The following is a 14,113-nucleotide window of genomic DNA, read 5'->3' as shown; positions in this document are numbered from 1 at the left end:
ACCATCTTGCGAAGCACCTCGACTGGGGCGTGACCCATACGCGCATGCAGGTCGACCGTCCTTCCAGCTGTCGCCGCATTTGCTGATCGAAGAGGCGTGCGAAGCCAGTAGAGTCCATCTACGAGATCCGCCAATGCCACCACTTGATTTGAGGCCTTGCGTGCGATGTGCATCTCGGTGCCATCGAACACCACTTGGAACTTTCCGTTCTTGTTGATCTGCGGTACGGATCCAGGAACCTGCAATCCACCGCCAGCAGCAGAAGCCATGTGAGGGTCGTGCATCGGAATAATGCCATTCCGACGGATGAGCCGCTTCTGTTGCAAGATCACTGCCCGCTGCTCAGCGATCACCGACTGAGCGTGCCGCAAAGGTTGAGTGCCGGTGGAGCTGTACAACCGCACCGACTCCTGCAGCTGTTCGAAGTGCTTGGAAGCAATGCCCTGAAGGGTGACGAACGCAGCATCCCTCTCAGAAATGGATCGAAGAAGGACGTCGATCTCGGCGTCTCGATCCAAGACTTGCTGATGATGGAGCTGGGCCTGACCCAACGCAGCATCAACCTTGCTCTGCTCAGCTGCGATGGCCCGAGCAAGTTTTGCCTCACTCAGAGCTACAGCCTTTCGCAGTGACGCAAGGAGATTAGCCGACTGCGTGGCAGCAGCCTCCAATCGGGACACCTGCTGTCGTGCCGATGAGAGCTGAGTGGACAAGTCGACGTTGCTGAGAGCGAGAGAGTCCAGTCGCCGGGTCAGTGCGCGGTTCTCCTCCTGAACAGCTTGATTGTCAGCTCGGTGGTCGCCAATGATCTGTGGATAATCAAGAGCGGCAAATTGGCCTTTCAAGATATCCAACAGTTCCCCCGCGGAAGCGGCATGCAAGATCGCTCGCCGCTGCACGGGATCGGAGGGCTTCACGGAACGAGTAAATCCGTAGGCCATGAACCTCGCCAAGAAGGTCAATTCTTCTCGGCGCTCATACCCTTGCTCGTTAACTCTGGCCATGAGGGAGTCAAGACTCACTGGAGCAGCCGAGCTTGGCTGACTGGTGGCGCCCGAAGTGGTGTCGCCCGGCAAGCTCGGTGGACCAGGAGGACGCACGCGAGAAGACCCCGCCGACTCGCGTCCGACTTATGGGAAGTTGTCAGGTCGACCAACCCAGCTTCAGGCCGGTCGCTGACCCCACGAGTGCTGACGGGTCGAGGAATCGACTAAGCTGGCGCGCCCTCACCTCGACGAGGAGTTGAAAAAGAATGGTGGTGCCGCGAGCTGTGCTGGAATAGCATGCGAAGAGTAAGGAGCTGCCAAGTGAGTGACAGCGGAAGCAACGAACGTACCGAAGAAGGTGGTGGAGAGCCGCGAGACGTCATCAGCCGAGTACGGACCAACGGTGGCAGAACCAAATGAAGGATTAAGACACTCACCAGCTCGGCTCGTATCATAACCGGGGCAGTTGGGGTGTAGGGATTTCCAGATTCGACCATACGCCAACCTACTTTAGGTCAAGAATCGGCTCGGTTTGATAGCCCAGAGCTTAGGAGCAAAGGATCACGGTAAGTACTCGGCGATCTGTCCGGATATGCTATCCGGATAGCCGCTGAGCTCAACGGTAGCCGGAACTCAGCTGAAGGGTCGGTAGAGATCCGAAACGACTAAATTTCACTAGATATTTGTATGAAAAGCATATGATTAAATAGGGGGAGCCGAAGGGGCTCCCAGAAGATAATAGAGCAGAATGTTCCTAGTCCAAGACACGTGTACACTTTTCCGGTAAGTCCCTGCATAGGGCAGGATTATGCCTGCCGTCAATACTCGAGAGGCATAGCTTGTAGGGTATTGATTGGTAGCGCCAAGAGATTAGGTCGGTCCGGATAGGACAAAGTCTCGCTACGCGCGAAAGAAAGTCCCGCATACTCAGCGGGCCGGTACGTCGGATAGCCCGGGAGCCGTAACACTTCTAGCTGAGCAGCCTCTGCGCTCGGTGACCTGTAAAAGCGCTCGCGCGCCGTCGTCCATCCTTTGGTGGAGGGCACAGGGTTGTGAACGAGCTCAGCCGAACCAAACTCGGCGGAGCCTCGGAAGTGATCTGAATTGGTTAGTCGGAACCGAGTGAAAGCGAGCCACTCGTCTGTCCCGGAAGGGCCGGACCGCGAGGGGACCACCCTCTGCGCAGGCCATACAACCGCCGACCTAACTCGGCGATTCGTTGTGGTTTGTGTAAGGAATCCACATCTGACGGTATTTGTGTGTTCTACTACACCACATAAACCACTGTTTTCCAAGAGTTGGTCAGACAGCAAAAACCAATACTCCTAAATGGGCGGCATCAACAAAACACGAGAGGGGTTAATTATAGTTGGTTGAGTAGACCCCATAAAGAAACGTTAATCAACTTGGAGCCTAAATGACGTTTAACCATCCTGGAATTATCGTTAAACAACAGCAAGGCGTCTTACGACACCAAAGTGCTTTAATTATAACTGACACAGAGTCGAGCGTCTAATGACTAATTCTAAATCAGCACAAAATATCGCTACATGCAATAAAAATATTACCGTTTTTGCTTTTATTGTGATTGGTATGAGAAGTGAACAATCTTTAGTTATTATACTTACAAGCTCCAATAGGCACTACAAGCGGGTAAGTAGTGTAAGCTGGACAGGCCATTACTATCCGTTGCATTGATACGAGCTAAGTTTAATAGCAGTTCAGAAGCGGCCCATGATATCGAGCACGACGCTAAACTAAATATATTGTGTAGCGTTTGTAGACATGTTATATGAAGTGCTTGTGATTCTGGGTGGATGTCGAAGGTACAGTGATAGCCAACAATAATATAGAGACTGTGTTAAATAAATCTGTTATAAGCATGAATACTGTAGTATGATACTAGGGGCTCAGTCTTTTGTAGAAATAATATTTCTATAAAATAGAGAACTTTAGTTTCTGGAATATATCGTCACCTTGGAATAAAATGTAGCAATAAAATCGTACTTAAAACGTAACTTGCATATTTATATAAATACAGGAGGGTCGAGCTCAGCGGATTCCTGTAAAAAGCTATAACCCGATAAACTCGACGTCAGTCTAGGTGATACCGCACCAATTGCGTGCGGCAACCTTCGGCAAAGGGAATCAACCAACCCGCAAAACCTCGGTGCTGGCCACGACCCCGCGCAACTCCAGGAAAAAGCCGACAGAGGTTCCAGAGCAATGGACAAACGCGCTAATCAGCTCCTCACCTGGACACCTTCAAAGACTACAATACGTGTTCCTTCCGACGGTGCCACTGGACAAATTGTCACTAACTACTATGATTATGCAGTCAGACGTCGAGTTGGACGGTGACGAGCCACAAGTTCTGCAAGTCGTGCCAGCGCCACCCGTACGCAGTGGTGGAGGCGATGACGAGGCAGAACCTCCGCTCAAGCGACAGCGTCAAGTAAACAAGAACGAGAAAGCCCGCAAAAAAGGCATCACATACTCTGTGAAAGCAGACTGCATGCTCATGAACGAGGTGGTTGGCGATGACGGGATCTTCGAGCTTCATAACGCCTCGAAGACCGAGCGGTGTGTCGAAATCACGGAGCGCCTTGGCTCAGCGCTGAACAAGAAGCTGTCTGCTGACGGTGTACGCAAGCACGTTGATAAGTTGGAGAAGAAGTACCGATCGAAGCGCGCAAAGGAGAGAGCCATGTCAGGTATGACTTATGCTACGGAATTTCCGCTTGCTGGCTGTGTGTAAGCTACACCTGTGTATATCGCAGGCCAAGAACCACATAAGTCTATCGACGAAAACGAGCTGGAGCGTTTGATGGAGGTTTACTTTCAGAAGAAGGACGATGAAACCTTGGTACAAAGCAAGCGTATCGAATCCAAGACCAAAAAGATTGAAGAGAACCGTGCCAAAGGACTAGCCATCCGTGAGACTGCCCTATTAACCGAGAAGCACACAACGAAGAAGTCCAAGCCCGCCAAAGCTCCGTCAGCTTTTGATTTTTTGGAAAGACTGGAGAAACGTGCTGACGAGCGCAGAGAGCAAGATCTGGAGCGTCTTCGTTCTGAGTGAGCCGAACGGGAGGATTGTGACCGACGCCTCGCCGAACAATCAGCAAAACGTGCTGCTGAACAAGCCGAAGCTCAGCGCCAAATGACTGAGCTGATGGCAAAGGCTCTGATGTCCATCGCTACTATTTTCCCACAGCAAGACAACTGATCGGGTCATGATGCGCTCAAACGATTCAAATATCGTTTCTACCTTCGTTGCCAAGAAGTTATCACGCAGAAACTTTTTTTATTTGTTGTTTTAGTAGGGTCAAAACATCTACACCTTTGTGCACTCAACCTCGTAGAAAACGGCAGTCAAACTCGTAACTTAAAAATTGGCAAATAGGAAAATTACGGTAGAAGCCGCTAATCAGTATTCAATGTTGAAAAAACTGCAATCAACCTCGTACAAGATTTGCGCGACTGGTGGACAATCTCCCTCGGGGAGGCGCGAAGCACATCAAGATGACGCCTGAAGCTAAGGTCCTCCTGGAGGAGTACCTGGATGATAACTGTAGTACGACGTACATTACGTCACTTACTCAATGTCATCGATAAACCCATTGTCTTCTTCCATGTTATCATCGCTCAAATCGCTCCAATCGTCTGCTTTGTCGTCACGGTCGCTAGATTCATCTCCGCTGCTCATGTCAGACTCATCGTCGAAAAAATCTAAAATGTCATCGTCAGATGGGTAGTCGTCTTCGTCTATGGCTTCGCCCGAATTGAGATCGGCTAGGTACACGGCGAGGGTTGGAAGGCGGCAACGAAAGTACTGATTTTTGCGCCGAACGCATGACAAGCAGTTGATGAGGAAGGTGGCGATGATAAATAGCGTAGCTATCGGGCTCTTGAGCACTTTCATGTTTGTGATGAGGCTGAAAAATTTCCAGTACCTAGCGATCCAACCGAAGCTCCACTCTACAGCTATTTGAGCACGACTCAAGTCACGATTGAAGTCTCGATGAATCACTGTCCTCTGTGGATCCGAAAAAGTTGTGATCAACCAGCTTTTCAACGGGTACCCCAGGTCACCATAAAGGTGATACCCGGGATGATTCGCCATGTCATCCACGATTTCACTTTCTCGCAGTATAAATCCATCGTGACGGCGCCCTTCGATAGGTCCAAACATGGAAACGATCAGACCATTAGTCATGGTGATATTCTGGAACTTTATCCCGTGCTTTCGTTTGTGTCCACTATAAAGCTGCTCTTGAAATCGAACAGGGCGGCACGTTTGCCGAATCGTTCCATCGATGAATCCTAAGCACTTTGAAAGACGTTTGACCTTGCTAAAAATTGCATTTGCTGAACGCTCTTTGTATCGTTCAACCATACGCTGATCAAAATTCATCTTCTGTTTTACTCAGTCATAGATCAGATGTTGGTAGTCGAAGAGAGCGTTCCTGGGCTGCGCCCAAATTCACACCTCAGATCCTCTAGTCGCGCAGGGAACGTCAGTCTGCGTAAGAGAATGCAGAACGCTTCTTGCCGCGGTACTACACATCCTTGGCTCGTGTAGATTTCATTTGGTAGATTCAAGAATGGCAGAATCTGCCGGATTTCATGAGACTCAAAGCGAAAAAGCCGGCGGCAGGCCAACCTGCCTAAGCTTCAAAATGAATCTTTGGAATTTACTCGAGCAAGAAGCTGGTCCCATATTCCAGTAAAGTTTATTCCAGATACTAAAGTTCTCTAAAAGTCTCATATATAGGCTTGTTTACGACTGTTTACGAGCGGTGGATACGCGGAGACATTGGAAGGGCGGCGTGGAGCGTGAAATTCAAGAAGAAATATTGTGGATTCCGAGTATATTTGGAATTCTCGATCGATTCGTGGGCATCGCGCCCAAATCAACAGCGCGCTCTGATTGGTCAATTAGGATTGCCGTTTAGCGCGGAACGAACCGGACTGCTGCACTGCTGCACTGCTGGATGCTTCTTTTGCAGCACCTTTCCTTGCAGCCCTGGATCTCCAAGGACGCACCCGTACACTTGGTACTATTGTCAATCTTGTGTTTTGATGCTGGTAGATACGTCAACGATTTGCTAAACAACATTTGTTACTCTTTAGCACGATGGAGGCAGCAGCTACTCGGCAACATGCTAGTCCCAACACAGTTTTCCACTGCTTGTACGGCTATTACTATCTTGGCTATTCCAGGAAGGAACTGGTACACATCTACAACAAAACACAGCAGACAATAGGAAACTGGATTCGTGTGTATGAAGTTACGGGGACCTACCAACGCGCTACGTCAAAGTCAGACCGGAAATTTACGGTAGAACAGCGCTCATGGCTTCGAGTATTTTTTTGAGCAGAGACCTTTAGCATATCTGGACGAGGCACAAACTGCATTTCGCTTGAACTTTCAGCTCACCATTTCCAAAACATCTGTGTGGAGAATTATTCACGATTTTGGGCTAACTTGGAAAGTGTTGGAACGCCGAGCCATTCAAATTAAAGAGCGAGACATCTTTCGGTTTGTGGAGGAGTTGAGTCACATCAACTGGACCTACTACAATGTTGTTTTTCTGGATGAAGTTTCATTCGATAACAGGGGAATGATGCGAAAGAGAGGCTACGCACTTCGAGGTCAAAAGGTGGCTATTCGGGGTGAGTTGTAGCGAAAACCCAGAGTCTCCATGCTTGCGTTTATTGGTGTCAATGGCATTATTGACTACTATGACACTGTTGGAACATTTGACCGATTCGAGTTTGTTCGATGTTGTCAAGATTTTGCGTACTCTAAGCGTGCCAGTGTTCGACCTTACCCCAGAACTAATTCTGTTTGGATTTTAGATGGTGCATCCATCCATCGACACCCTGAAATTGTGCATTATCTAAGAAGTATCGGAATTGTACCGATTTTTCTACCTGCCTATTGCCCGTTCTTTAATCCCATCGAATTTCTCTTTGGTTACGTCAAGAAAGCCTTTTAGCGCTACTACGTGGAGTCCACGAATCGTGACTTAATGCCATTTATTGTTGACACATTTCGACGCTTTGTGAACTTTAATATGGCTCGGGTGTTTGAACATTGCGGCTGGATGGTCGATGGAACTTTCAATCCTGTGGGGCCGCTGTCAACAGAGTCACGCGCAGTACCGGATTTTTGGGAGAACGTTTCCGAGGAAGAAGAAGAATTGGACGAGGATGCATTAGGCTTTCGTACGCTTAGTTAAAAAGAAAAAAAACAAATGAATGATAGCACGCTCGCTTAAACTATCTGAATTATTGATGCTCAAAGTCCTCAAGATTTTCCATGTTCTGCAGCGGGTCGACCAACTCTCCAGGGTCTGGTAGAGGCATGTGATGGAGGAGCGACTCAATTCGGACCTTACGAGCCTGCAACATCGTCTCAAAACTCTCCAACCGGCGACCATACATCTCCCAGTCGCGACGTAACTCTGTTGACCCAGCGATAGATGCGTTCACGACGTCGAGAGCAATTTGTGTCGAGCGGTGAAGATCATTGACGTGTTCTTGGACACGAGAATCAGTAGTCCGCAAGAGTCGCAAAATAGGTGGAGGTGGTGGAGCACGTATTTTATCGTCCCATGTGGAACGATCCTGACTGCGAACCACCTCAGTAGCCCACATACGCCACACCACAGCTTCACCTGTGTATGTAACGCTCCAAAAGTCTTGTAGGCGCCCCACAACCTCGCGAAGTGTGACTTCAGCAGCTGCGCCGGCCCTGTCAGTCTCGGCTGGGAGAATGCACTCCTTTTGAAAAGCTTGGCGATCTTGTTTTCTCCCGAGACTGACGCCATATTCATAGATGAGAAGCGTGGCAGTCTTGTCATGCATTGATTGAAGCCAAGTGTTCCAGTCCTGGTTGGATTTTGAGCTGTCGACGATGTGTTTTTTCACCTTGAACCCCATGAACTTGGACCAAGAGTCAATCGCAGCTTGCTCGACAGTCCAAATCCCACCGGACTTCACTGCCCTCCCTTTAATATGAGGGCTGAATTCCGCCCATATTTTCTCCAGAATGTCCTGGAACGAAGTTCCACCTGCTACAAAGGGGTCAAGAGAGTCACCAGAGCTGTCTCGCTCGCCTACCGTCTCCTTCACAATGGGCTGCATGACCAACCGGTAAACGTGAGATGATGCTGGTTGGTATACCTCAGTTGACGCTGGACTACGGCGTCGTTTCGGGTACGGGAACGTTCGCACTCGCCCTTGAGGTGTCTGCGTTGGCGACGTCGACTCCATCTTGAACAATGATGTAAAGCGAGAAAACCACTCTCATCTGTCATTTTTTATGTTGTTTGGTAGTGGAGCGATTTTTTGCGCCTGGAGGCATGTCAATCGGCCCTGAAAATTTTGAGTAGAACCCACAATACGCAGCAGCATATTACAGCTGCCAACCGCATCTCGCACTAAAGGCAAACGCTCACGCGGACTTTGTAGGGCGTCTTATATTCAAGGAGATGGTGAGCTTTAGTCGATAGCCAGAACCGTGCACAAAACTGATAGCCTCAAATTCCATCCTCACTTTTGACTAACCATTGCACACATGTTCGTTGGTAAAAACGCAAAAATAAGCATTAGATGCGTTGGTTTTCCCTTTTTGATTTCCAAAGACCCAATTCAAATAACAATTGGTGCCTTTTTCGCTAGATGCACCTTTTGAACATGCCCAAAATCAGGCACTCAACTGCTCTTCTATAGGTTATAAGAACATACTTCAAGTACAAAACAAACTCAGTAACGGCGAAGATGAAGTTGATGAGAAACTGTGTATCAGCTGGGACATGCAACAACGTCCAGTTCAGCAGTATTGATATAGGCACGCCCCTAGTTGATTATTCTAGCCCGTTTCAATACAGTTATTAGGTCTGCTTACATCTTGGAAGGGTTCCGGAAGTGCTTGCCGGCGTATTTGGCGTCGCTGCCGAGAGCCTCTTCGATACGCAGCAGCTGGTTGTACTTGGCCAGACGCTCCGAGCGGCACGGGGCGCCCGTCTTGATCTGGCCAGTGGCCAGACCCACAGCCAGGTCGGCGATGTACGTGTCCTCGGTCTCACCACTGCGGTGCGACGTCATGACGCCCCATCCGTTCTTCTGGGCAAGTGCAACAGCGTCCACGCTCTCGGTCACGCTTCCGATCTGGTTCACCTTGAGCAAGAGGGCGTTGCAGGCCTTCTTGTCCAGAGCTGTGGCGATGCGCTTGGGGTTGGTGCACAACAGGTCATCGCCCACAATCTGCACCTTCTCCCCAATGCCAGCGGTGAAGGACGAGTAGTGCGTCCAGTCGTCCTGGTCGAACGGGTCTTCGATGCTCATGATCGGGAACTCCTTGGCCAGATCCTTGTACAGCTGGCCCAGCTCTTCACCGGTCAAAAGATCCTGGGATCCCTCAGTCTTAAAGTCCAGGTCGTACTTGCCGTCCTTGGTCAGGAACTCGGACGAGGCAACGTCCATGCCGATGCCGATCTTGCCGTCGTAACCGGCGCGGTTGATGGCAGTCATCAGCAGCTCAACACCTTCGCGGTTGCTCTGGATGTTGGGGGCGAATCCACCTTCGTCGCCGACGTTGGTGGCGTCCTGGCCGTATTTCTTCTTGATGACGCTCTTGAGCTGGTGATACACTTCGCAGCCCATGACCATGGCTTCCGAGAAGCTCTCAGCACCCGTAGGCAGAAGCATGAACTCCTGGAAAGCCAACTTGTTGCCCGCGTGCGAGCCGCCATTGATGACGTTGAAGCTGGGCACGGGTAGCACCAGGTTCTTGTTGCCAATGAGGTCAGCGAAGTGCTGGTACAGCGGGACGCCCTTGGCAGCGGCACCGGCCTTAGCCACAGCAAGCGACACGCCCAGGATGGCGTTGGCTCCAAGCTTGCCCTTGTTCTCTGTGCCGTCGATCTCGCGCATGAGGTTGTCGATGTCGCGCTGCTTGGTCGGGTCGGCGCCGATGAGCGTCGGGGTCAGCACGCTCTTGACGTTCTGCACGGCCTGCTGCACACCCTTGCCGGCGTATCGCTTGCCACCGTCGCGCAGCTCCACAGCCTCATGGATACCCGTGGAGGCTCCCGAAGGAACTGAGGCGCGGAAGATCTCGGTGCTGCCGGACAGCGTCAGATCCACCTCGACCGTGGGGTTGCCGCGGCTGTCGATGATCTCGCGCGCGTGGATGGATTGGATCGTGCTGGCGTTGCGAACAGCACTGGTGGCAGTCGAGGCCACGCGGCGCAGAGCAGACGTGCGGGCGAGCATTTCGCGATAAGAAGAGGCAACTGTGTGGAACTTGGAGCAAAACGCAGAGTGAAAACGGCTGGTTCTCCAAGCAGAAAATTTGTGCACGCACAATTCATAAAATGCGATGGTGCTTTGACTGCTAAGTATAACATTTAAAAAATAAGTTTAGCTTTTTATGCTTTTCTTTTTGAGATCACAAGAAATTGATTTAAGCAAAACCCAAAAGGAGAATCATCAATAATTAAAGGGAAGTTTCAGAAAATCGCCATGTTGTTAATTCGTTTTTCAACCAATGAGAGGAAGAAATGGTGATATTTATTACGTGTAAAAGCTCTAAATTTGAAGCGCCGAGCAAAGACGCTTGCTCATTCATTTTCTCCTGCAGGATTTGAAGCAACCAGACGTTCGATGAGAGCCTCTCATTGAAAGAGGTGGAGAGCGTTTGGGCTTGAGTCAAGCCTATAATCTCCAGAACTCGCCGTCCGTCGTCAACAAAGACGTCCATTTGCTCCCACAGCACCGCCGTACAGTGGGGCTTCGGAATTAGCTGTCAACGTCTTAGCAGCACGTTGCTACATGTATTACGCTTTGTGTTGGTTATCGAAGATCTAAAGACGCATTACCTCTAAAAAATCCGAGCAAAGAGTAATATTGTGGGTTGAATTGCCTTGAACGTGTTACACCATCGGTCTAAACAGAATTGCGCGCTGTCTAGGCTGCTGCTGAGAGAGTGTTCTCGTCGACAGCAATTTCGATTGGAGCTTTCCCGTTACAGATGACACCCTTGTGGTCCACTGCAATACCGTTTCTAAACTGTTTGGCTGCAAATGCTGCCATCCGCCCAACCCCGACGCGAGCGTACGGCAACACGTAAGCTGGGATGACCATGAAAACGTGCGGCACACCTTCGTGAATATCCACCTCCCAATTGACAAGACCGTCAGCTTTGGCTTTCGCCGCAAGCCGCACGGAATGTTGAAACAGTCGATCCAGCGTGGCGGATTGAAGGAACACGGGAGGGAGGCCTTGCAGGTTGCAATGCACCGGTGAAGCATCCGCCCACGTACTCGGGTCGTCGCGTGTCGGATGGTATGTCAGCACACTTGCAGCCGTCATGTTGAGTGGGAGGACGCAGTGTTGCCCTGCGATTTCATCCTCATCCCACGTGAGATCAGCCAGAGGGCACATGACAATTGCTGCTAGTGGTAAAGGCAGCTTCGACTTCCAACTCGACAGTCCATCGCGAACTCGTAGTAGAGTTGACATGACTAAGCCTCCTCCAGCACTATCGCCCGCCAGTATTATCTGCGACGGCTCCAGTTTCTCGTGCTGTAACAAGTACTCGTACATGGCTACAGCATCTTCTGCCGGCACGGGGAACTTGTGTTCCGGTAGTTTACGGTAGTTTGCGAGGAACACATCAACGTCCACGTCATCCGACGCCAACTGCTGTCTGATGGCGCCTGCTACTGCGCTGCAGAACGAGATATACATCCTCGGACTTAACACAGCGTAGCCTCCTCCATGGAAGAAGAGCACCACCAGTCTTTTCCTCTCACTTTTGGTCTCTGTGGTACATGTAGATGACTTTAGCCAGATGTGCTCCAGTCCATTGAGTCGCACGCTTTCGAGCCTCATCTCGTTTTGCCAGCGTGCGAACGAGCCAAGGACTGTCCCGAACATACCAGTATGATGCCGAATGACTCGCGCGTGTTGCAAGTCAACAATACGCTCGCCAAACATGGTTGCGGCAGTGCGCATGAGTCCGTGTAGAAGCTCGTAGCGCAACGTCCACTTGGCGAACTTTGGCTTGAAACCCCGCGCGACAAACTGTACCGTGATCTTGCAGAGCGTCCAGGAAATGCCCGCCAATAGCTGAGCCGTCTCCAACGGTGTGCGACAGAAGCCCCGCGTCGCCTCCAGGATCAACAGGAGAGCGATCGCTCCACTGGTGCCACCGAAAAGCCAACGCAAGAACTTCCGACGACGCTCGGGGTCTGTCCAAACACGGAGTAGCGGGGCGAGCAACGATTGCATCGTGGATGATACAATTGAGAGCTTAACCATTGCTGCAGACAAGTGCGTGCCCTGAAGAACGTTGGATAGTCGGGCATTTGAGCAGAGGTCTTACTCGTCGGATCCGTGCGGACGTTTGAAGTGTGGACGTGAGACCTCGCTGTCACGATCTTGAAAGGCTGCGATTTCTAGGTGTATCCATCTGTATTTTTGGGGAATATGTTTTGAGAATCAACGAGTGGAGCTAAATGCTGTTTTTTCAAGATGGCTACGGTATTGATGCTGACAGGTTCCGAGCTTATGATGGTTTTAACTACCCAAGTCGGGAGCAACTTCCTCGACCTTGTTGCTTGTCTGCCAGACCATGAAGGACGAGATTTGCTTGTCGATTCCGTTGAGCGCGAAATTCGTAGGGAAGTTACTCTCGACCGTTGGCCACGTGCGGACGATCCCAGTGCAGTTCCTGTCCGAGTAGAAGGCGATGAGTGCTTGGTTATCAGCGAAGTTGCCGGTCTGCGGCAAGTGTGCGGACGACACCTTGTTGTCAAAGATTCCCATGTTTATACAGAATTGCGCCTTGCTGAAGTTGTAGACCCAGTGACCGCTGGAAGTTCCGAAGTTCGAGTCCACGAAGAAGTGGCTGCTGCAACAGACAACCACGGCACGAGGAGTGTTAATATGCTTGTCAGGGGAAACGGCATACGCTATAGAAGTCGAAAGTTGTGAAATGGTCAACCCGACTCTCTTACCTTCTGGAAATGGGTAAATGCAAACGTCATCCAGGGTCTTTATCGAAACCAGACCCTGAATCCCCCTAAGCTTATGGACGATAGCAGATTTTGCCCTCGACTTTCGCCCAGATTACTTGCTTCGCACAACCGTTGGGCTAGGAAGTCAAATGCCAAAAGCTATAAGGCTGTGCTTACAGTACATCCTCGTTTTGAAGATACATGTATTATTATACATGGGTTTACCATTTCAAATTGGCCATTCGCCCATCAACACCTTTCGAGCTCTCAACAGGCACCTTATGCAGTGCGTAATGAAAGATATTCCCAAGTTAATGAGAAGGCTTGGTCATTGACCTCGCTGCCTGCCTAAGCGCGTCACTTGGTCTGACCAGACTCACAGCAACCATTAAAATGCCTAAATCAGCACACGCCTTCTCGATCGCTTGCTGTTATCGGCAACAACAGCTTCTTACAAAAGCTACGAGAAGCCAGTGACTCACTCCAGACGCAGGTGGAAGATTCACGTGGATCTCGGATCTCGGATCTCTCGCGACTGTTTGGGCAACAGTAATCTGAACAATTGCGAAGTAAAAACGACCTTATGCGTATTGCGCTTTCGTGTCCTACGTCGTACAAACAGCGACTTGCCGTCCTCTCCATCCGCCTCCCACTGATGTCTGCTTCGTAGCTGAAGCTCATAATCTAGAACCTGCCGCGCTTTTGTAGAAACCAAGCTACATACAAATAAAGCACGACGACAGAATCGACCGGCTACTGTAAGCGCAACTCAACTTGGAGCAGTCAACTATGGTCGCAGCTGTCCTATCCTCCCACTCGTCGCTGGAAAGTTATCGAACTCTGCATGGAGCAACTTATCGGAGCCCCACCGAACGGTCCTCGTTGCTCTAAAAGAAGCGGATTCAGGATGAGGCGTCGCTTTGCCACTTCGACGTGCTGGCCTCACCATCAGAGGGAAACGATAACATGTCCCTTCAGCGCTGCGAATCGCAGTGCGATCGCTAACCGTTCTACTTCTGTTCACTCTTTGGTTCGCTTCATTGTGCTAAAGACTTAATTGAACCCAACTCTGACAATGAAGAAAGTCCGCAA

The 14,113-nt window shown here is 50.3% G+C and overlaps 4 protein-coding genes across 4 annotated transcripts; 1 reads left to right on the top strand and 3 right to left on the bottom strand.

Annotated features, from left to right (window-relative positions):
* Positions 1-2,803: 2,803 nt before the first annotated feature.
* On the top strand, positions 2,804-4,068 carry PITG_14196 (uncharacterized protein; the record flags this gene model as incomplete). The annotated part of the gene is made up of 3 exons (XM_002899255.1): positions 2,804-2,812; positions 3,091-3,700; positions 3,746-4,068. The coding sequence occupies 3 exons, from the start codon at positions 2,804-2,806 to the stop codon at positions 4,066-4,068; spliced, it is 942 nt and encodes a 313-aa protein (XP_002899301.1).
* A 4,802-nt stretch (positions 4,069-8,870) lies between these two features.
* On the bottom strand, positions 8,871-10,355 carry PITG_14195 (enolase; the record flags this gene model as incomplete). The annotated part of the gene is made up of 1 exon (XM_002899254.1): positions 8,871-10,355. One exon carries the CDS (start codon positions 10,272-10,274, stop codon positions 8,901-8,903), a length of 1,374 nt encoding a protein of 457 aa, XP_002899300.1.
* A 612-nt stretch (positions 10,356-10,967) lies between these two features.
* PITG_14194 (carbohydrate esterase, putative) lies at positions 10,968-12,323 on the bottom strand (the record flags this gene model as incomplete). The annotated part of the gene is made up of 1 exon (XM_002899253.1): positions 10,968-12,323. The coding sequence occupies one exon, from the start codon at positions 12,321-12,323 to the stop codon at positions 10,968-10,970; it is 1,356 nt and encodes a 451-aa protein (XP_002899299.1).
* A 258-nt stretch (positions 12,324-12,581) lies between these two features.
* On the bottom strand, positions 12,582-13,263 carry PITG_14193 (uncharacterized protein; the record flags this gene model as incomplete). Its single annotated transcript, XM_002899252.1, has 2 exons — positions 12,582-12,915; positions 13,247-13,263. 2 exons carry the CDS (start codon positions 13,261-13,263, stop codon positions 12,582-12,584), a joined length of 351 nt encoding a protein of 116 aa, XP_002899298.1.
* Between the last annotated feature and the right edge of the window lie 850 nt (positions 13,264-14,113).

The sequence above is a fragment of the Phytophthora infestans genome, genomic scaffold (assembly GCF_000142945.1).
Source record: "Phytophthora infestans T30-4 supercont1.32 genomic scaffold, whole genome shotgun sequence".
Taxonomy (NCBI): domain Eukaryota; phylum Oomycota; class Peronosporomycetes; order Peronosporales; family Peronosporaceae; genus Phytophthora; species Phytophthora infestans.
Note: the sequence above shows the minus strand (reverse complement) of the source record. Positions and strands in the feature narration are given on the sequence as shown.